This window comes from Aspergillus puulaauensis, chromosome 3 (assembly GCF_016861865.1).
Source record: "Aspergillus puulaauensis MK2 DNA, chromosome 3, nearly complete sequence".
Classification (NCBI taxonomy): domain Eukaryota; kingdom Fungi; phylum Ascomycota; class Eurotiomycetes; order Eurotiales; family Aspergillaceae; genus Aspergillus; species Aspergillus puulaauensis.
The window spans coordinates 2,220,427-2,242,693 of NC_054859.1; the positions used below are offsets into that span (position 1 = coordinate 2,220,427).

General features: G+C 50.5%; 8 protein-coding genes across 8 annotated transcripts; 2 read left to right on the forward strand and 6 right to left on the reverse strand.

The window, feature by feature from the left end:
- Positions 1-594: 594 nt before the first annotated feature.
- On the reverse strand, positions 595-995 carry APUU_30885A (uncharacterized protein; the record flags this gene model as incomplete). The annotated part of the gene is made up of 2 exons (XM_041702027.1): positions 595-864; positions 924-995. The coding sequence occupies 2 exons, from the start codon at positions 993-995 to the stop codon at positions 595-597; spliced, it is 342 nt and encodes a 113-aa protein (XP_041554854.1).
- Positions 996-1,806: 811 nt separating this feature from the next.
- On the reverse strand, positions 1,807-4,096 carry NDC80 (kinetochore-associated Ndc80 complex subunit NDC80; the record flags this gene model as incomplete). Its single annotated transcript, XM_041702028.1, has 2 exons — positions 1,807-3,978; positions 4,052-4,096. 2 exons carry the CDS (start codon positions 4,094-4,096, stop codon positions 1,807-1,809), a joined length of 2,217 nt encoding a protein of 738 aa, XP_041554855.1.
- A 513-nt stretch (positions 4,097-4,609) lies between these two features.
- pex14 (putative peroxisomal membrane anchor protein (Pex14)) lies at positions 4,610-5,942 on the forward strand (the record flags this gene model as incomplete). The annotated part of the gene is made up of 5 exons (XM_041702030.1): positions 4,610-4,639; positions 4,700-4,706; positions 4,777-5,032; positions 5,088-5,172; positions 5,220-5,942. 5 exons carry the CDS (start codon positions 4,610-4,612, stop codon positions 5,940-5,942), a joined length of 1,101 nt encoding a protein of 366 aa, XP_041554856.1.
- Positions 5,943-6,342: 400 nt separating this feature from the next.
- On the forward strand, positions 6,343-7,645 carry APUU_30888S (uncharacterized protein; the record flags this gene model as incomplete). Its single annotated transcript, XM_041702031.1, has 3 exons — positions 6,343-6,722; positions 6,826-7,121; positions 7,203-7,645. 3 exons carry the CDS (start codon positions 6,343-6,345, stop codon positions 7,643-7,645), a joined length of 1,119 nt encoding a protein of 372 aa, XP_041554857.1.
- Positions 7,646-7,840: 195 nt separating this feature from the next.
- APUU_30889A (putative acid phosphatase) lies at positions 7,841-10,437 on the reverse strand (the record flags this gene model as incomplete). The annotated part of the gene is made up of 4 exons (XM_041702032.1): positions 7,841-9,155; positions 9,331-9,390; positions 9,458-10,368; positions 10,426-10,437. The coding sequence occupies 4 exons, from the start codon at positions 10,435-10,437 to the stop codon at positions 7,841-7,843; spliced, it is 2,298 nt and encodes a 765-aa protein (XP_041554858.1).
- A 235-nt stretch (positions 10,438-10,672) lies between these two features.
- Positions 10,673-12,020, reverse strand: APUU_30890A (seipin; the record flags this gene model as incomplete). The annotated part of the gene is made up of 4 exons (XM_041702033.1): positions 10,673-11,114; positions 11,173-11,628; positions 11,703-11,887; positions 11,955-12,020. The coding sequence occupies 4 exons, from the start codon at positions 12,018-12,020 to the stop codon at positions 10,673-10,675; spliced, it is 1,149 nt and encodes a 382-aa protein (XP_041554859.1).
- Positions 12,021-12,640: 620 nt separating this feature from the next.
- Positions 12,641-19,823, reverse strand: APUU_30891A (CCR4-NOT core subunit CDC39; the record flags this gene model as incomplete). The annotated part of the gene is made up of 4 exons (XM_041702034.1): positions 12,641-12,706; positions 12,764-18,675; positions 18,735-19,059; positions 19,113-19,823. The coding sequence occupies 4 exons, from the start codon at positions 19,821-19,823 to the stop codon at positions 12,641-12,643; spliced, it is 7,014 nt and encodes a 2,337-aa protein (XP_041554860.1).
- A 931-nt stretch (positions 19,824-20,754) lies between these two features.
- On the reverse strand, positions 20,755-21,799 carry APUU_30892A (TatD family hydrolase; the record flags this gene model as incomplete). Its single annotated transcript, XM_041702035.1, has 2 exons — positions 20,755-21,717; positions 21,770-21,799. 2 exons carry the CDS (start codon positions 21,797-21,799, stop codon positions 20,755-20,757), a joined length of 993 nt encoding a protein of 330 aa, XP_041554861.1.
- Positions 21,800-22,267: the final 468 nt, after the last annotated feature.

Below are 22,267 nucleotides of genomic sequence, written 5' to 3' on the forward strand. Positions count from 1 at the left end.
AGTGATGCTCTGTTGCGCATGTCTAACAGTTGACTAGATGTTGCATTCCTGGGGAATTCGATGGGCGACAGACTTTGGAGTTCAGAGATTACCCTGACGGTCTGTAAAGTCGCATAATAAGGGGGAAGATCGAATGCGTCGTTCTTTCGCAACGGTGTGGGTGGTTTGTTCGTTTCGATTTCTTTTGGCTTTTTTTGGACCTTGAAAATCGGGATGACTCAGCAGGGGTGCAACCAATCAACGGCGTGATGACTCCCAGTTATCATTTATATAGTTGCCTCAGGCATGAATTAATTTACCAGGTACGAATGGGTTGAACGTCTTGTCGTTGAAATACTTGACAAGACTATAGGGCAGAGCAGACAGTGGACTAGCCGAGCTTGATATTATTTGAAACCAGGAATTCAGAAGCACCTAAAACAAAAATCTCATTAAATCCCATCGTTTCATCCAGGCCCTACCTCTAAGCAGTCCTAGAAGTAAAGGCAAAAACACAGTAAACCATTCTGTTGAGTCCTCCCATACAGCCACCAATGAACAACAGCTAGCAAGTTTCGACGCATCAACAGGTGATGGAGAGAGACATTCTGGCGACTAAGCGTCAGCCCGCGCAACCTGGCGCGGATGCATCCGCTCGAATCTGCCCTGAACCGAGGGTTTCTTGACATTTTCCGGCTCACCGGTAGGCTCGGTAGCCATGAGAGTAGGCCAAGTGATTGATGGGAGCGTAGTTGGCAGATTTGGGAGACATGTCGGGAGCGTTGTAGGGATAGATATGGTTGGAAGATTGGGGAAAGAGACACTGTTGGGGATCGAAAGCGTTGGGATGGAGATAGTTGGCAGGTCAGGGAGCCCGGGGATTGTCTGAAAACATCTGTCAGTGAATGCACAATGGTTGATGTTTATTCTGGTGTTGCACGTACAATGGTTACCTGGCCCATTACATTTCCCAGGACAAGGGCAGCGACGGTTCCCAAGATAGTAGCGGGCTTCATGGTGATTCGAAGGCGGGTAATCGGTAACGGGAGCTTGATTCAAGAACCTCGGAAGTAGAGCAAATGGGTCAATTAAAATGCCTGTGGATTAGACAATGGAGGCTGGAATATCGATCCCGCAACTTCCTATATATACTTTACCTGGAGAAGACACATGCCTCGAGCTCCTTTCCGCGCCTAAGGCCTAGAACATGGCGAGAAAAGACCCGAGAAAGATTAGAGAAGGACGAGATTGATGGTATACCCACCGAGGTGGCGAGGTATAACCAAATATGAGCTGTTGGCTGGGTTGGTTCTCCTGGACATGCTCGATGGCTCAGTCAAGTGATCGGAAAGGTGACCACGGAGGGTTTGGGACTCGGTCTGCGTGGAACCTGGATGGTGACGAGCATGTGTATGGACATGTGGGCGTAGTCGTGAAAGTTATCATTGAACTGGAATTGTATAATCAAGCAAAATCATATATTATCAACCCAAACACAAATGGTATCACACTGTCCGTAACCTCCGTGAACAATTCATACAGGCATGCATGCGATCAAAAGGAATAAAGTAGGCTCAAATACGCCATAAGAAGTTTCCGTCCGCAAAACAGCAAGGTAGCGCCAAAGAATACCCAGATGCTAATACACCGATCTATACTCAAATGTTCCCGATAGCAAGGCGAAGAAACTTCCCGGCTACTAGGGTAGACCTTTGTCAAAACGAGCACTCTACCCCCCCCCAGGAAGTTCGTAAACGACAAAGTCCCGAGTGAGTTGGTCCAGCATGAAGAGAATTCAGCAACACATGGAAGGTTAGCTTCTCGGCTTCAAAGTTCCTCCGTGGAGAGAGGCGCGTTTTCGGCCATCTGCCCGTCGCCGCCCAGCTCTTGTTCCACTTCGTCCACAATAAAGTTTTCGTAATCCTCCAAGCCTTTCTGTACATGGACCTTAAACCGGATAATGTCGTTCAACATGCTTTCCACATTGGTGTGCAGCTCTTCCCGGAGCGCATTGGCTCGGAGTGTAAGCTGCTCGTACTCAATATTGGTGTTCATTTCACGCTGCTCCATTAGCTGAACACTCTCACTCATCGTGGCTCGCATTTTGGCTAGCTCTTTTTCCATCTTCTCGATCTGTGCATCTGAGGCGAGTTTCTGGGTGGTCGTCACTTCCTTGAGTCGCTCAAACTCTTCCTCCGCCGTACGTCGCTTATGTTCCAAAGCCTCGACCTCGCTTCGCTTCTCATCCATGGCCTCCTTGATGTTGTCCAACAGGTTCCGTCTCTCCAGGTCGGCATCAATGCCACGCTTTCTTCGCTCGTTTATGTCTTTCCGGAGTGTTTGCAGATTGCTGCGAACCATGCCGCGCAGATCCAAATTCAGCAAGTGTGCTGGGTGATATCCTGTGAAAGGTTCGGCTAGAAGTCTGTCGGCTTCAGGGGAGATCCTGCTAGGGACGCCTCCGATTTGTGACGTGGAAAAGCTGCGTTCGTTCACGTTCAGACTGAGCTCATACTCCTGGCCGTTAGCGTTGACGGCTGTTGAAGGGATAAGGCTGGTTTGGTATCCAAGCGTGTTATAGGCCTTGACAAGTTCCTCTAAGTCTTCGAGTTTCCCGCTTGCTTCGGATTCTTTGGCCATCACTCGTGCATGTGTCTCTTCCAGCCGATTTATAGTGTCGTCGAGACTCTTTTGAAGCCGGTCCCTTTCGGTATTCATGCGGTCAATATCCTGAATCGTGAGGCCTTGCTGATCAACGCTAGCCTGAAGTCCCGCCCGTTCTTCTTCGGCGGTTTGCAGTTCCGATTCTGTCTTCTTGATCTCCTCTTCCAAGAAATTGATGCGACTTTCGTATTTCTCGATCTTGCCTTGCACATTTTGAATGTAGTCTTCGAATTTTCTCTTGTCGTCCTCCAAAATCCTGAATTGCTTGTCGAGCTTCGCCATGTCCGGGGCATTCTTCTCCAACTCTTCAATTTGATCGCGTAGTGACCGGTTCTCAGCATCCAACGACGTCATTTCGTTCACGTATTTCTCGTTACCATTCTCAAACTCTTGGGCCATGAGCTCGATATGAGGAACTAGCCTCTGCCCGGCGGCATCGTCATCTTCCTCTTCTCCACCCTGTAGCCAGTCATGGTAGGCACCTGTAAGGAAACGAAAGATAATCCGATCTCCCGAAACATCCACTCCCATTTCCGCACACGCCTCATCATACTCCCCTAGGACATATCGATCCATCATTTGTGCGATTTCCATCAACCAATGTAGCATTCCTAAAAATGTAGGCCAATTCTGACCTCCAACAGCCGCGATCTGGGACTTGGTGATGCCCTTTTCGTATGGGTAGCGTAGCTGCTTCAAAATTGGTGGAACCTCCGCATCCATGGCTTTCTGGAACCGGTATCCAGGATCGATTCGATGGTACAGCCATTGGAAGATATAGTTGAAATCTTTTTGAGTTGGTGATCGAAGAGTGTTTTGACCAAGTGAATGCTTCATTTCGAGCTCAAAGTTATTATGGGTCAGGTACTCTAGAAGCTCCTGTGAGATTCGAGCCTGAAAAGACCTGTCGCGAAGAGGTCGCGGATCTCTGGGAACGCCTGCGGCCGATGGGACTTGTGTGAAGAATGACTGATGGCCCATAGCACCACCCGTAGAAGGTCGTGAGAACACGCTGCTTCGTCTTTGTAGGTTCTGAGAGGCCGTATTGGAAGACAGCGAGCCTGGAGCAAAACTTGGACGTCCAGCGCCAGCTCCATGGAAGATATTGCTTGAGACAGAACGCCTGACAGATGAGAGCCCGGGATCTGCACCGAATCCTCCTGAAGATGATCGCTGGAAGTTCGGCTGCTGGGGACGGCCTACAGAATTTAATAGTGACATCGAGCGCGCGTGCTGGGAGGTGAAAGGGGGGTTTTGGAATCCAATTGAGCTGGTGCGCTTCAAGGCTGACGAGGGTTGCGGAAGTGATGAGTAATTTTGCACGCTTCCCAGAGTCTAAAAAGCTATGAGTTAGTCCAATTACTTTGCGAAATCTCCATCATTGAGCACTGGGCGGCACTGGATTTACCTCGCGGGGGCGTTTAATACTGAAAAGTCCTGTGTCTTGCGACATTATGAATTAGGAAGCTGCGACCGCAGCGAATCCCGCACAAGATGTGTTTATTCCAAAAAAAAAAAAAGACAAATATTAGCCTTAGCTAAACACCCTATATTTAGCGGTGCCCAAAAAAATGGCTGATCGCCAGGTGGTGATGTGGGAAAGAAGTGACTGCGACGGTAAATAATTGAGATGCCCAATGTAAACAAGAGCCCCCCCGTCTGCCGTTCTGCACAACAACAGAAGGCGGTCGACGATAAGCGGAATATCTGTTCTGCCGCGACAACCCGGCAGGCACGGGATACAGATCACATGACTCCGGGGAAAGTCTCCGCCACTGGCATTGTTACCGCTGCCGTAATAAAAACGCTCTAATTACGCGCAGACGTCCCGAGGTTCATCGCTTTCGGTGCCGATGAGTCGTCGGCCTCTCCTGCTTCTCCATTTCCCCCATTCTCTTTCCTCCTCCTCTTCCAATCTACGGACATCCTCTTGCATACATAGGAACCAGTTGCAGGATCAATCATCATGGTTCGCGAGGAGTTGATCTCCTCTGCTGTAAGTCTTGACCCCCAGCCCCCCATGAAATGCGGAGCTGACCTGACGGGTGCTTTATAGGTGACATGTGCGTGCTCAAATCGCTTTTCCATTAAGACCGGATAAAACATACTGACACCCTTGTTTCTCTCAAACAGTCCTGCAGGACCCGTCTGTCGCCTCGGCTCCGATTGAGAAGAGAGTATCTTTCCTACAATCGAAGAACCTCACAAAAGAAGAGATAGATGTAGCTCTCGCTCGCGCCGGCGAGGACCCGTCAGTGGCCGCTGCAGCATCGTCAGCAGCATCGGGGTATCAATCCCCACCACAGCAAGCGGTCTACCAGCCTCCCCCTCCACCACCACAAGGATATGGCTATCCTCCATATGGCCAGTGGCAACCTCCTCCCCCCGAGTGAGTTGAACCTAAAAACCATGGAGGAGCGAGGGAGCTAATGTTGGACATCTAGGCCGCCGAAACGGGACTGGCGCGACTGGTTTATAATGGCTACAGTCATGGGAGGAGTTGGTTATGGCCTTTACTTTGTAGCAAAGGTAGGTGCACTTAATTCGTTAAGCTTTTCAGCTTCTGACGGAATCAGCGATACATTTCGCCTCTCATCGCACCGCCGACTCCACCGCAATTGGAGCAGGACAAGCAAAATATCGATGAGCAGTTTTCTCGGGCCTTCGCTTTGATTGAACAGCTCTCCACGGATACCGCCGCGCTAAAGACGGCCGAAGAAGCCCGTACCGAAAAATTGGACGTTACCTTGCGAGACATAGAAACGCTGGTTGCCGACTTGAAAACTGCTTCGCGACGGCGAGATGATGAGACTCGTCGTATCAATGATGAGGTTAATGCACTAAAGGATGCCATTCCAAAGGCGCTTGAAGGTGCCCGAGAAGGCAACGAGAACCGCCTACGGGAACTCGGGACTGAATTAAGGAGCTTGAAGACACTTCTGGGTAATAGACTTGGCGGAGGTGCTGCGTCCTCGCCGGTCACCGCGAAGGTGCCTGATACCACTGCGGCTAGTACCTCTGAGTCCACTTCATCTTCAGCTCTTCCTGCAAGCTCAGCCCTGCCAGCCAGCAACGCCGCTACCCCCGCTACACCCCAAACTGAAACCGCCTCTGGAGCAGCACAAGCGACCCAGACTCCGAGCACCGACGCTAACAACCCCCTGTCACGATTCAGCAAATCACCCTCAATTCCCGCCTGGCAGTTGGCCGCCGCAAACCGATCCAAGCCCGCATCTCCCTCCGTCGAGCCTGCTAGTGAAGAATCTACCAACAACCAGTCGAGCGCGCCCGCCAGCTAATTATGCTAATTGTCATTCTTATCCACTTTATGCATATTATGTAGAGTTCTTTTGTGTATTCTCTATACTTCTTCATGTATGTCAGTTATTCTCACCATGGCGGAGTTATCGATTAAATGAAACCAGAAGATATTGAGCTTGTGATCAGTCATATTGTAAATGTCCAGGCGTAAGAAATGATCTATATAAGTATCGCACGAGACCGACTACTGTATTCAGTCCAGAGCGTCCCAGTCGAACTGACTGGAGCGATGAGCATGTGATGGACCGGAGCTCCAATCCTTGGCATCTCCGGTCACTGCTCTCTACCTTTCCAACACCCCAATCAACCAACCCTCAACCCCCGGAAAGGGCAATAAACGACCAGGAATAGAATAAATTGGACCGGAAAGAAAATACCATGCCGCCCACCAAGTCTCCAACCCCACGAAGATCAAACTCCCCCTCGCGCACCCGCTCACGATCCCCGTCAAGACCCCACGAACATAGCAAACGCCGCCGCCGTGATGACCACGATCGTGATCGCGAACGTCGCCATAGGCATAGACATGGACATGGACATCACTCTCATCGCCGCGGCCACGACCGCGACCGCCGTGCCGAGCCCGAAACCCGAGTCGCAATAACCCTCCCATTCGGAGCGCGAGAGCTCTCAAAGCGCGACCTGGAACTCTTCGAGCCCATGTTCGCTATGTACCTTGATATCCAGAAGGGGATTTTCCTCGAAGATCTGGGCGCGGATGAAGTGAAAGGACGATGGAAGAGTTTTGTGGGGAAATGGTAAGAAAGATAGATAGATACCCGGGCTTTGTTCTTCGCTTGCGGATGTATAATCGGTTTTGATGTACGTTGTGTGTTATAAGATGAGGGGCTGACATATTAGGAACCGTGGAGAATTGGCTGAGGGGTGGTATGACGCTGCTACACTAGAGAAGGCACGGAGTGCTGCTGCGTCTGCGCCTGGACCTGCGGATTCGTATCAGGATGCGAAAGTAGAAAAACATCAGGCCATTGTACCTAGCGCTGGTGCCGATGAAGAGGAAGGGCCCAATGATGATGATGATGACGACGACGATGACGAATACGGTCCCATGCCTCAGTCTGAATTATCGAGTCGAGGTGGTGGGCGAGCTCCAGGGCCCGCGATACCGACCATGCAAGATCTAGAATTGCGGAAGGGTACGTTTTCACACAACACGCCCAGTCTTCCGAGTCAATTGATCAATTGAATAATCTCCAAGCTAACACCACTCTGTACAGAGACTGCTGCAGAAGATGCCATGGCAGACCGATACGATGAGCGCCAACACCATCGAGCAGAAGTCCGGACACACAAATCCGAGCTTCGCCACATGGAAGACGAGGTTGCGCCCCGTGCCGAACCAGGGACGCATGAACGCCGCATGGAAAAGCGACGCGAGGCGGCTGCGTCTCATCGAGCCTTTGCTGAATCCCGGAGAGGCGGCTCACCTACCGATGCCGCACCTGAGTCCGAGCTCATGGGCTCTGGCGAGAACGATCTAGATGCTATCAAAGCGGATAAGGAGAGGGAGAAGAGGAAGAAGAATGAGCGGGAGATCCGGAGGGAGGAGATACTGCGTGCGAGAACGGCAGAACGGGAGGAGAGGGTAAAGCAATACCGGGAGAAGGAGGAAGAGACAATTGGCTGGTTGAAGACGTTAGCGAAGCAGAGGTTTGGTTGATGAGTCGTAATTTGTGATATTCTGGTTATGATATTTATATCAGAGAAGAGAGACAGAAATCATTATAATACACGACTGAAGAACCAGAGCATATTTACCGATCAAACATCGATCTATCTATACAAACTTTTAGTATATACCTGATTCCTGTACAACGCCCCTTCATGCTTTTTTTTGGTACCACAAGTCAAGTACCTAATTTTTTCTCCCAAGATCCAAATCTGCAACCAACCTCATCCCATTATCACCCTGACCATTCTTTTTCTCGCCGTCACCACCAAAAAACTCATCCACAGCAACATCAACCACGCCCCCGAACAACCCCCCAACAACAATATCCCTCAACTCTTCACCCGTCTGTCCAAAGTCCGGGAACGCATTCACCTCCAGCAACCACACTGAACCGCCCTCATCAACCAGGAAATCCACCCCAAAGACCTCAAAAGCATTGGGCACTGTCTGGAAATGGATCATCATTCCACGCGCAGCAGCGGTGAATAGCTCGCCCGTGACGCTGCAAATCTGTTCGTAGATATCCTCCTTCCAGGTCGGGCTCAATTTAGAATTGGGTAGCGGGTCGTACGGGAGGTTCCAGAACCGGCGGACTGTTTCGGACTCCGGGACGGATTTATCTTGGAAGCAGGTGTTTGTTAGGTGGCGGGTTAGGTCGGCTACTGGATCTTCTGAGTCTTCCGAGGAGGACGTGGGGGAAACGTATTGTTTTGACGCGAAGAGAGCGAGCATCTCCTTGAAGACGTAGACTTTTAGAGCGCCGGTGGCGAGGACGTATGTCCGTATGTGAAACTTGCGATTGTTCAAGGAGGGCAGGAGGAGAGGTGGGTCGATATAGGGTTGAGCGATGAAGTGGCGGAGCTGGGAAGTTACTACACCATTTTTAGCATTATCGGTATCGTCATTATCTTGCTCTTCGTCGTTTTCATCCTCGTCCTCATCATCCGTATCAACCTCCCATTCCTCGAAGATCTCACGAAGCTGGTCCTCGCTATTGAACAACCGAATTCCTTGCCCTCGATCACTCATGCCTGGCTTGAGGATCCACCACTCCTTCTCCGAGTCCGGCCTCGACTCATTCTTTTCTAGACTCTCGCGCAGCTCGTATGCCTCAAGAAGAGCGTCGTCAAGAAATTCGGCGTAATCAAGCTCGAAGTCAACGGAGGCCTTGACGTGTTTGGCTAGCACACTATCGGGGTGCTTGGTTACCCAGTTAGCGACGGTGTTTGTGAGGTAGTGTTTCCGAATCAAGGCCTTGCGGATAATATAGGCGTTTGTGAGAGATGTTGTCGGATTCATCATGGCGTGCTCAAAATCCAAACGTTCGTACTCGCGGTATTGGAACACGGGGGCGGACCGGGAAGGAAGGTCTGATATGGATGATAGTGGCCGGTAGCGGCTTCCCATACGAGATTGGAGGGCCTTTTCGACCAGTTCCTGGACGTAGGGATCGTCGCAGTCCACTATTGAGTATAGGGAAGGCTCATCATTATCCGATCTACGCGATATAGAACTATCAGACCACCGCTGTCCAAATAATATAGGCTAGGGGCATGAGAGCATGGACAGATCCACAAATGGAACGAAACGCCGCGTGACAAACAAAAGGAAAGTGCAAGGTATAAGCTCTAAGCGGTCGTCTAGACAAAAACTGCTCTCCGAATTCCACTCACAGCTTAATCTCCCCTTTGATACCGGGTGTATGCATGAAGTTGGCTTTGAGCGGGGTAACACTGTATATGGATGTTAGCGAAGAGTTATCGCAGAGCAAAAACAGCTGATGGATCTGAGCAAGCATACCTCGTCATTCCCTCCTTGACAGTCCAGCCGTCATTTCCAGGGCTACTTTCCTCCACACTTCGGTAGACATCGGTGAACTTTGGAGCCCAGATAAAGTGTTTATGAGGGATCCGTGACCGTTTCCCAGACTTAACAGTAACATCGGCATTGGGGTTCGCTCCCAATTTCTCCTCCTGATCGCGCAGTGTCTGCTCCCGCTGGTCAGGGTTCTCGACCGGTACCTCAGCATCAACCGCGTCGAAGCAGCTCCCAGACGACCACCTGTTGTCAAGCATCTCCGTGTACATGACCTTGCTTTCACTGACGCCGGGTTCTAGTGGCACATTCACAGTATACAGGTCGACGCCCTCATCCCAGTTCTTCGCAAGGTGCTCGATTACCCTTACCGAGTGCCGAGAGGCCTCCGCAATTATGACAGGGTCGTGGTTGCGTGAGCTAAAGGCATACGATAGAGCAATTGAGCGTTTCCCGCACGCGGCACCCTCCATTGCGGCACCGATTGTCCCGCTCGACATCGCAAAAAGCGCCGTTGTGTTACGCCCATAGTTCGGGCCGGAAACAACAAGGTCTACGGGCCCACGGTCTTGAAAGTAATGATAAAGACCAATCTGCACGCAACTGGCCGGCGTAGAGTTGATCAGAATCCATTCGTCGCCATCAGGGTCGTTGTCGTCCTCGCGAATGAAGCCGCGAGGATAGTCGTGGGTTGTGCCGTCGTCTTCGTGCAGTGTGCCGGGCCGGAAGTAGGTTGGCTTGACAGCGGCCCCGATCAGATGGGCTTTACCGATCCATGATCGCTGTTGATGGGGGAGGACTACAGAGACAGTGTGCCCCGCAGATTGTAGCGTGTGGACGAATGAGTGGATGTAGGGGGACGACTCGTTCGACGGAGGGCCGTCATCGTTGGCAACCTGGGAAGGAAAGGGTTGTGAGTTGAGTGACAAAAACAAGAATCAGATCCAACTCACCAGGATATGCATTGGGTGCAAATATGGAGAAGCGGGAGGAGAATGGATAGAGAGGATGCGGAAGACAGAAAGTACCGACGAAGAGACTGAGGAGGTGGAATCCTCCCCACCTGTTATCGATAGCCGTCGGGTACGAATCCGAATATTATGACAAACAGTTGTCGGAAAGACACCATCTAGACCCCGAATGACATGATTTTACTAAAAGGTAAACATTACATTTCGTATTATACTCTTGGAAGCTAAGCTATGGTTGCTCCTCCCTAAATAGACGGCTCCGTCGCCGCTGGATCCCTGAAGCCTCGGCGTTTTCTGTCGCCGTTCCAGAGCCTGCAGCCTCCGAGGGCGGCCCTGACTCTGGGGCCATTATTTGGTCTTTACGATGCGTATCATGACCCAATTCATCATCTGATTCTGTCTCGGGCTCCCTTTCTGAAAGTTCGGAGCTATATTCGGCCTCCGGGAGTTCGAGCTTTTCGGAAGGCTCCTCCTTGATCGTGGGCTCATTTTTACTCTCATCCTCTGTCTTGACTCTGTTCTCGTCTTCCTCCTCTTCTTCTTCCTTCACACCTGTATTAAACAAACAGGCGAGGGTAACCCAGCAGAGGGAGAAAGAGAACATAGAGACAGCCCAGAACATGAAGCTGAAGATGAAGAAAGATGGCATCCTCCACTGGTACATAATCCACCTGGGAATTCATCAGATAGACGTACTCGAAAGTCAGGAGCAAACCCAGGAATGCATACCGTATCCCCGTAAACCTAGTCCTGAACGTTACCTTGGCCGAGTAAACCTGCATCTCTTCTTTGCTATTGAGCTCCAAACGCAAGGTCTCAGGTATGTTGTGAGCACCGCGCGAGAATTCAACACCCTCCATCATCCGCACCACCAGTCGTTCCGTTTCCTGCTTCCAGCCTAGAACATATAAAGGCATGAACGAGATCTTCGAGGCGATATCGATCAGCGGGGAGGTATAAGTCAGGATCGCGGGTCGACGAGAGCGAGAAATTGGCGGCGCGGTGGTGTTCTCGCCAGTCTGCGCGGACGTAGAAGAATGTGAAAAAAGCGTGAGATCTAGCATAAAGTTCCCAGTGTCTAGGTTTGAGGGTGTTCGGGGAAGCTCAACTTCCACGTGCACATCGTAAGGTTGGGAGGATACTAGGCCCGAATCAAGGACCGCAGTTCCCCAAGGATGCCCATCGCTATGAGAACAGCATTAGTTAGCCGCGAAAGGCGCTTCTCTAACTATAATGATTATCGGTAGGGTCCGACCAACCCGAATTGCAGATGAACAATGCGCTCCAGCCCGACCTGCGGGATGAAGTTGTAGTAGAATATCCCGTAAGCGAAAATCGACACAAATATCATGAATATAGCAGTCGCAATGAATAGAAAAGTCCCCAAATATGCGGTTAGGGCATTTTTCGAAACCAGGGGACGTAGAGGCTCCAGCAGCGATTTCTGAATGTTCAGTGTTTACCCGTTAGTTCCAGGTCCTGGGGACGAATTGCGGGGTGGGGGTTGTCACAGTCGCTTTCGCAGTAAACGAAGGGCCAATATCTGGGCCCTCGTCCGATGAGCTATCTGAATCCATAATGTCGTCGGTAAGGCCGTGAGGCAAGGCCGAGTGGTAGCGGGGGTAAAGTAGGGAGAAAGAGGACGAGCTTGGGCTTGGCCGAAAATAATGTACGTCACCGGCGCTGATAAGATTCCGACGGAAGCTCCCGAGGTGCATCTCCGAACTTAAGAATACTAGAATTATAATAATACGGCAGAATATAAAAATCCATGCCACTTATAAGTTCCCAATAACACCCAATTCCATTATAATGCAGATCAGAACTCATTAAGACCATGTTTTATAGCTTATCGTTACAGACCACCATACAGGCTGTAGCAATGGTAAGACACCAAGAGAAGAGAAAATAAAATATAGAAAGGAAAACAAAATATAAGCTTGGAACATGCAACCACGTCCTAAAATGCGTATCCCTCCCAGTATCCCAGCCGAGAAATGATGGTAAAATAGAAAACAAACATAAAGCAGAGCAAGAAGGGGTCTCATGTCGTATATCCCACTACCATGCTCCAGATTTTAGCACTTCGTGTCATGAGCGGCGTTTCATCACGCCGCGAAAGATAGATACGTCGTTTATTGTATGATAGTGTATCCGGCTAAAGCAGAAAGGCTCGCAACTGATATCGTTGTGTCGCTTAAGTCATTGCCCTAGGGCTTTGTTGTTGGATGTGTTGTAGGAGAGCATCAAACAGGCGGCCAATCTGAACGGGAAACAATTAGCATATACTTCAGCCAAGTGAACAGTGTTGGATACTCACCTCCGGCGCAGCCTGAATAAACGGGAGGTTGAAGAAGGCATAGCTCCTATTTTGAAGCAGCTCCTGGAGGGTGATGATCAACCCCCAAGGGTGAGGACGGTGAACAATAAGGCGTTCCAGGAGCACGCGAATAATCTGCTGGCGAATATCTGACTCGTCTTGCTCCGAGGAGTCCGTACCAAAAAGGCGCAGAATCGCAAAACTAAAGAAGTATGTATGGCTGTTGGGGTAGCGAAGTTGGTTTGCCATCGCGCTCAAAAAGTAGTAGCGGGCTTCGGGCTGCAGAGTCTTTGCGAGCTTCTCTAACAACTCTGAATGAGGCGAGCTCTCGAATGCTGCACGGATATTACCCTTCGACGCGTCGACAGTTACTGCACCCTGGCCAATATAAAGCGCCAGTGCGTTGAGCAGAGTAACATTGACATTGATTGGATCATAGAAAAGACCCAACTCTTTGCTCTCTGGACTGTAAATGGCATTGCAAATCTGCTGGATGACCGAGTCTAACGCGTTGTTATCCTGAAGGGCATTATCAACAACGTTCTTAATACCGGCACGTTGAAGCGGGGCGGCGGTGTCACCTGCAATCCTCGGTGGCTCCCGCATTTCCTCTAGACGCTCGACTTTGAGGCCTTCTCTGAAAGGATCAGGAAGTTTTTGGAACGAGGACGGGTAAGCGCTGAGGACAAGATTGCGTAGCTGGGCGCAGTGGACAGGGATGACATTGCAGAATTGAAAGTGGTTTTCGGCAACGAACTCGGGGAAGTCATGGTGGAGGATCAGCAGAATACGAAGCACGCCCTTGTATAGATCCTTAGCAACAAGAGAGATGGTCGCTGGCTTCAACTGTTCGCCGATGTAGGACAGCTGCGCTTGCATAATCTCACAGTAGGAACCCCAGCCCGCTCGATCCGGCATATTGAGCATGCTGGACATGAAGAACCGATGGGCGACCAAGGAGAACCACCCATAGACGAATGTAGGGTAATACTTGGGCTGAAGAGACAGCAGCTTGTTGGACAGAGTGAACATCATCTCCTGGTGTTGATCGCTGTGCTGCAGACCACTCATTGAGTATTCACAAAGAATGCTTGAGAACAATCTGAAGAAGACTCTCTGATTGAACGCCTCTCCCCTCATCACTTGATGGTGGTTTAGGACCAGGACCAGGACGGAGAGAATGGAGTTGAAGTAGACGGACTTGCTAGTCTTCACGGGGCCGGTTCCCTCGCCCTGGAATTTGACAAGCAGGACGACCAACTTAGCAAGAGCGTCGATGTAAAGGAAAGCCTCATCCAGGCTGCCACTTGGGTTCTGAGACTCGTGTTCGAACATCGCAACCGAGATGTCGATGCTGAGCCGGAAGAAGAGAGCAGAATCTTCCTGATTCGCCATCACTTCTCTCTCATGCAAATCCTTTAAGAAAGAATAGTATGTGCGATCAATAGCGCCCGGCGCCTTGTAGATTCCAATCCACTCAGTGAAGATATACTCCATCTGATCCCGTTTTGATCGAGCTTTGTCGGACAGGAGTGGGTTCACAACTTCAGGGATTCCAGATTCCCGTAGTTTCTTGATGATCTCGTTTGCCGGTGCAAGACCCGGATCTTCTGCGAGCCATTTACTCATTGCCTCAAGACTGCCGGAGAAATCGGATCTTAAAGCGGAGGGTTCCTCGTTGAACAAGATCTGGTCCATCAGGTCAGCTAGGACCTCTATAGCCGCAGTGTTCTTTTGGAGTATGAGTCTGGTGAGGATCATGTCGACGCGGCGAATATCCAAAAGTCCGGCATCTACAAGAGCCACAGTGACTGGAACGTTGAACATATGGTCATCCTCCACTTCGGACAACACGGTCCAAGTATAGCGAGCGACTATGGCAGACATGTCACATAGCTTTGCCAGCAGGTGCACAAGCACTTCGATTTCTAAGGTGCCTTGAGCTTGCGAGTAAAGGCTGGTGCATGCCTTAAGCGCTGTCAATCGGGCGACCTCCTCACCATCTGGCGATGCTACAATGGAGCGCAATGCCTGGTTGTACTCCTGGAGAACAGTGCTGTCGCGGCCGAGGTCTTTGACATGCTCTTCAGTGGCACTGTGAGCCACCTGCAGAAGGTCGGAAACAAGGCTGTCCACTCTTTCACGCGGGTTTTGCGTTTCAAGGAAACCGTTAAGTTGAGATGACGCTCCTACCAGAGCAGACTGTTGCAGTCGGGTATCTTGCTGAGGCTGTGGTGTTCTGTGGGGGACAGCGGGCTGCTCTGCAGGGGTGGAGAGATTCGGAATCGGTGGGTAAGGCTCCTGAAGAACGTCAGGGAGTTGTCGCCCAGAATCAGTGGAGACGTTCTGAGCATGGACTGCTCCTGGGCCACGAGATTGACGGGCGAACTCCTCATAGATCGCTAACTGCTCCTTGTTCAGACCACCTGTAGTTTGGCGGTAAGGCTCAGGGATAAAGAGTCCCCAACGGGTCATGGAAGGATCAATGAATGGTTCGGTAGGACGAGCAGCACGATGGCGCCTGCGAGCTTCCAGTTGAGGTTCAATAACCTTTTCAATTTCAGGAAGCGACTTTTCTTCAGCTGCCTTCTCGACTATACCGCAAGCAGCGTCGAGGTTATCGTTGACGCACATCAAAATCAGTCCCTCGGGCATTGGCTGGTCAGAGTACTCCTGCTGAATCATTCGAATATAGTTGGTCATGCTGACTTTCAATGGCTCCTTGCAAGTTACGAGGGCCAAGCTACCAGCAAGCTGCCTAACCATATTGCCAGCCGCATGTCGGAACTTCTCCTCATCTGGCTCCATGGCAAAATCTTTTGAAACCAACTGAACGGTAGAGATCGAAGCAATGGTGACAGACCGTTCTACAACAGGAGTAATGATCTCGGCAATCGCACGCTCCACAGCAGTGTGCACAATTTGTCGAAGGATATTTGGATCAACCATGCTACTTGCAGATGATGGCAGCACCAAAATCTTGTCCAAGCTGGGAAGTGTTGACATGATAGCAGCTGGGGACAGTCTTTCATTGCGGATGCCCTGGCTGATGCTGGTGAGAGTCATATCCTCAAACGCTTCCAGCCCTTCAGGAATATTTGCTGTTGACAACGCATCCTCAATGTTGGCTGAACGATCACGAATGATAACAGAGGGCTCGATAGTTTTGTGATCGATCTCAAGATCCTTGCACAAAACCTCAATCTCAAACTTCAGGTTAAGCTTTAGCTCCGCAAAGTGGTAAAGCTCCATCAACAGTGCGATGATGTCCATTAACCACGGATTTGGGGGTTTGAAGACGGTAGATCTAGTAGCTTGGACGAGTACTTTGCAGGTGAATGGGATCACAATTGTCAGGCGCTGACTATCATAACCTTCCAAGAGAAGCCCCTTGAAGTAGACGTTTTTGTGCTTGATCGGCTTATCCTTTGCGATAGTCAAGGATCCAAGCCAAGAACCCAGGTTCTTGAGGTGACTCCTCTCTGTGGACGACCCCAATGTTGCTTCGGAATTCAGTAGCTTTGACGTGCTAGCGTATGTCTCCCTAAGGACCTCAACCCACAGCACCCTATCGTCGATTCGGTCCAGAAGGTCAAGGTACAATTGTTGGAAGTTAGGCTGCAACTTAGCACGTTCTTCCACTAAATACGAAGCGAACCATTGATGATGCGGATCCTCAAGGACGTCCGTGAGGTCGCGCAATTTCTCATCAATGTTCTGCTCCGATACATTGTTCAGGACAAACAATATTTTGTCCTGAACCTCTTCGTTTGGCTCTTGATAAAGCTCTGGCCGGAGAGGTGGGTCGACATATATGGAAACGAACTTGCGGTTCACACCATCAGCCGGTGCAGGCTCATCGACATTGCCGTTCGTAATCGATCCGCCAACAGTACTTTCCTGTCGTCCATTTTCGTTTTGAACTTGGCTTCCTTGTTCACGAAGCACATCCTCGGCTTTTTGAAAGATCGGTGTGCCCTGCAAACTGGGGATCTGAAGTAACAAATGACAAAATCCGGCCCATTCCGGAAGACGGTTGATCAATTGTTCGATAGCTTCAACACCAAACTTGTACATTGGGTCATGCACACCATGTTCTCGTACCGCTTCCAAGATCATGCCCAACCCCACTTTCAAAGTTATACCGTCAACCAGGCGGAAGTTGATGATACCACCGAACATAACAGCGGTTTTTGTCAGTGCCTCTAATGGATACTCATGGTAACAATGATATTCGTCGATGAGACCATGGACCATACAGGCAAACAAATCCTGCTCTGGGGGTTCACGGGAGGATTTGTATCTCCTCATGAGCTCAAGAATTTCTCTCAAAGAAAGCTCCTCGTGGTACATTTTGCCGAACAGCTCTTGCATTTTCTTGTCAACCGGCTCGGGTAAAGAGTTTCCAGCTTCGCCGTTAGCATCAATAATGTCATCAAATCCTTCACCGTAGTTAATCAACCTAGGGTAAGTTTGGATGCAGACGCGTTGCACCGGGGTAAGGTTTTCGCGGTCTCCAACGTATTCTTCTAGGACGGACAGCAGCGTAAAAACTGTTTTGACTGAGAGGCTGACCATCTGAGGGGCAGGCTGTTCCCTTCTTTGAACATGAAGCTCATCTTCAGCCTTAATGCGAAGGAACTTGGACAACAGACTGCCCATATCCATGAGACCTTTGGAGGCAGCGTTGCGAACCCACTGCTCCAAATCAAACGGCCCCTTCCGATGGGCGTAACACGCAAGATCCATGGCAAGGCCATTTGTGTATCCAAGAAGATAATCCAACCAGTTATACTCAATGGCATGTTCATATATCGCTGCGGTCGAGGTGGGATCTTGAGTAAACATGGCAAATAGTTGCTCCGCGACCCATTGCTTATCCTGGCGCCATGCACCATGGAGGGCCAGCTGATATCCATCTTCTTGCTTCGTGATGAAAACAACAAGAGTCCGAAGGATGAAACTCTGTTGAACACTGGTCCACGGCTGGGGTAAAGCTAAAGCTGAGCACAAGAAAACGGGGAGGTCGTACTGCACGACGGCTTTAATGAGCAGTTGACTTTCCGTCGCAGCCCACGCAGCTTGTGAGAACAAAGCTAAATCAAAAATAGCTTTCATGGCGTCCAGAGACCGGAGAGGAGATTTTGCTGCACGTTCGCCTTGCAAACGGACAAGCTCGGGCCCATCGGAGAAGAAGTCAGGAGGGAAGGTGGCACGGAGATTAGGTATTTGCGAAGCATCGGTTCGCGAGACGATGAACGCAGTCAAGAATGACATTTGGGTTTCACGGTGTTCCCAATCGCCACCCCACAGTTTTTGGATATCAAGTGTCGAATCCTCTGCAGCTAGAGGCAAGAGCACCGCATACAATTTCGCAAATTGACGCACATCCAACCTCAGACCGTCGCGGTCAAAATTTCGGAAGGTTAGCGCCCAGTTGATCTGTTTGTCGCCATAGTGAGATTGAACAGCCGCAAGATAAGTCTCTATGGAGAACTCGCGCCAATACTGCGAGAGGACCAGGAAAAGCAGGGCAGCTGCAATATGCTCTTCACCCCAACAGTCTGGCCCAGCCGTAGCAACAACCTCGTTTACAGCATCGGTGCTTGATGTTGCTCTTGGGCCCTTGGAATGAAGTTGGCGTATCAATGTAAACTTTGGATTGACAAAGTTAAACATCTGCAAGGCGGATGCCACCTCAAAGGGTAAATCCACCCCTAATGTTTGATATCGCAGATTTGCAGCATACACCAGTTTAGCCTTCACCTCATCGCTGAAATTGCGAGGGGGGTATAGTATAAAACGCTCGATTGTAATCCCGATAAACGAATTGGTGAAGTCTTTCGATACATCCGATGGGGTCGCTAGACTTTGTAGAAAAGGAGTAACCGAGTTGGCAAGTATGGCATCGGCTAGGCGAAAGAAAACGTCAGAAATCAGACCTTGAATGAGCACAACATAGCCGACATACCTTTGACACGTAGGCCAGACTTAGTTGCAGTCTTGAAAGTCAAAGCCAAAGCAACTTTGACGATAGGATCGAGCTTAAAATGATCCAGGAAGGTTGAAAGGTCAAAGTCACGGAAGATATCGCCTTCTGATGCGTCGACAGTCTCCGCAATCTTTTGCGCTTGCTCTATATCCTGGGAGACCTTCTGCATCTCCTGGACCAAAAGCGGGTAGTTTCCTGCATTTTCTACTGATTTGTTGAGACCCGGAAAGATCTGAGGGGCATTGCCTGTGAGAAGGCGCCGAAAGTACTTCGAAAAGACCTCCATTCCGTTTGACTCGACCAGCTAGTAGAAAATTAGCACGTGACTAAAATGCATTAAAGCGCATACAAACTTACTTTGTGGATTTGAGCAGCTTTTGTTTCCCACTTCTCGCGGCCCTCTTTCTCCGTAATAGAGTCTAATAACAAGAACACCTGAGCAATGGATATCTTCGCCAGAGATGACTGGCTTCCGTGAGCCGCTGCGGACCCCGGTTTATCTGACGGAAATCCGGTCGGTGAATTCACGGTTGTTCCGGACAGCAGCGGAGAGAAGGTTGCGCCTCTGGAAGAGCCCGTCCCACCTCCACCTCCCCCGGAGCCTCCACCACCTGCAACGGAGCCCGCTGCGGAAGCCAGATGTGACCCTGAGGACGGGGTATGGGCTCTGATTTTGGGGGAAGAGAGAGATTGACCGGGCAGTTGCTGAGGTTGCTGCGAGCCAGATTGGTAGGAGGCGAAAGGACCGGGTGTGGAGGCTGGTGATGGTACGTTCCGGCCAAGCGGATAACCCCGTGAGGAACCCAAGACGGCGGAAAACGAAGTGGTGAGAGGGGATGAAGTTGAAGCCCCGGGGCCAGGGCTATTCGTCTGAGATGGGCCGCGGGCAGGAACAGAGGGGTTGGAGAGGTTGGTCGCAAGTGGTGTCAACCCCCGACGAACACTCGACTGCGACACGGGCGGACCCCAGGGAGATTGCTGTGACCGTGTAGGCCTGGTCGAAGAAGACTTATCGGTGCCAGAAGCAATCGACGATTGGGAGGAAGGGGGAGGGGGAGGGAAGGTCATCTAGGAGACGCGATCATTTGATCTGAGGTCGTTGGTGAAAATTTATATGTGACGATAGCAGTCAAGAAGATGAACCCAAGGTAATTGCCTAATGAGAGATTCGGTGCAAGAAAGCGGACTCTTGCGGGTGGGAGGGGAGAGACGGATGGCAATGAGAGGATGTGTTGCTTTGTGGCAGAGAAGTTCCGAAGTCTGAATGACGGGCAGAGAAAGCGAAACTGAGTGGACGATGAGCCTCGAGGCGGTGGGTGGCCGCCTGAGGATTCAGGCTACGAGTGTCGAGGGTTGATGGCGATTGCTCCCACAAACACCCGCAGAATTTCCAGAGTTTATCCTCGCAAATTACAATTCGCAGTTAGCATAGCTTCAGGGCCTTGGGCATCCTCTTTAGCGCAGACTCATGAACAAACTGCAACTATTGCTTTGACTGCATGTAGGCACGTGATGGTCTGGAGCTTGGTGTCATGTGACATATGCTATATGACTAAGGTAGGAACAAACGGTGCAAACGCTGGGATTACGCCCGTCTTCGGCAGGCATTCACTCTGCTCTCCAGACTCTTTCATCGAGTCATTGTTGGTACTCACACTCACTGTCCGTGGTAGCGCGCCCTTGATCCCCAGGAGCTGGTATTATGCCAATCGCTGAACCATCGTCTATTCACCACGAAGAAATGCTGTCAACGGAGAGTTTACTTCGCAGAGTTTACTTCACATGTTGCTTTACGCTGTGACAAGAGAGTAACTAACAGTTCGCTGACAGGATCTTACTGAAGTCTCGCGGCATTAGATTCCAGGTGACCATAATAAATCATCATTCACTGTCTTTATTCACAGCCCTTAGATAGCATGAGCTGTGTGAAAAGAAAATTCAATGTCTCTAAAATGATTCTGTGTCTATCGTACCTAGTTGATCCCCAAGACCTCAATACTTACCTCACCCCCAATCCAAACATGCTTACACTATTCTCCCATGCCATTATTGCAGCCTCTTCAAAACTAATCCCCTTTACTCCCGCCACAACCATGGCCACCCTGTCAATTGCACAGCTCTCGTTCCTCCCCTTCACCATCTCCCCGGCCCGGAACTTTCCATGCTTCCTACTACCTGGGAGCGGCCTCGCACCCTCCAAATACGGCTTAATCCTCTCATCCGCTTCCAGGACCTCACACCACGGCGCATCGGTCTCGAGCTGCAACTTCTCCAGCGGAATACACCTGACCATTTCTAGCTGCTCCTCTGTACGGAAGCAAACGCCATTCACACTAATATCGAATCCAAGCGCAGTGAGCTGGAGCATTTCATCTTTAGTTCCAGCGAAGGAGTGAACAAGACCTCGGCGCGGAAGGTCCGCAAGGAACGGTTCGATGATGGAGATGAAGTCGGCGCAGGAGTCGCGCACGTGTAAGAACAGGGGCAGCTGGAGCTCAACTGCGAGAGCTAGTTGCTCGCGGAATGCGCGCTGCTGGGTGGCCTTGTCTGAGCGGGTGAGGTATTCATAATCCAGGCCTATCTCGCCAAAGGCGACAAGTGGTGACCCTGATTCGGCATTTTGCTCCGCGATGAGTGTTTTGGCGAAACTGCGGAGTTCGTTTAGATAGTTGCTACCGTCGTTGATATTACCGACAGCGTCCCCGGTATCTGAGGATTCGGGTGAAGCGTATATCTCTGCCGCATGATAAGGATGCACGCCGAGTGTCATGGTGCATGTCTCTGGGAATTGGCGGACGAGTTTCAGGTTATCGTACCCAAGCGGGAGAGACATGGTTGTGAGCATGATCTTTTCGCAGCCATATTCCTTTGCGCGCTGTATGACCTCTGAGAAATCAGGCGCATGGTAGGCCTTGCCACGGTAGATGCCCCGAAATTGGTCTGCTGTGAATGTAACAGCGACCTAGATGGCTTCAGTCTTATGCGTGTCTAGAAATTGCGGGGGGGTAAGTTACGTCTGCGTAGCGTATTGATGGGTCTGGCATAGTTGGCCCGGGCAGGTCGAGTATTGTGTACGTTAAACGGCCTAGGGACAAAAGATGAATTGAATCGTTGGAGTAGTTTGTGTCGGTAACCGGCCCCGCAAATATTTTGTTTCTCCATGGGCTCTCATTTAGGGTTACTCCAGATGCATGTGGGTTGGGAAGGTTTCCCTGTTGTTTTAAAGAGAATAGGACATGCGACACTCGTATTGCCTTTCTTTAAATTTATCATTTTCAGTCATTGGTAGCTCTCTAAGTATACTTCTCCGAATAAAATATATAACCGAAGTACCTGGGATACCGCAGGGAAGGTGTTGGCTCCCACCAGAAAATGCGATAAGGACTTCAGTGGAAGATAACTCTATTCCTCAACTGCGAGCGGAGGCTTGCGAGTTACAACAGTAATGATCCCAGTTGGCGTGTGATTTCCGAACATGACGCAGTGCTATGTGCAACACGCAAGGTGGATGC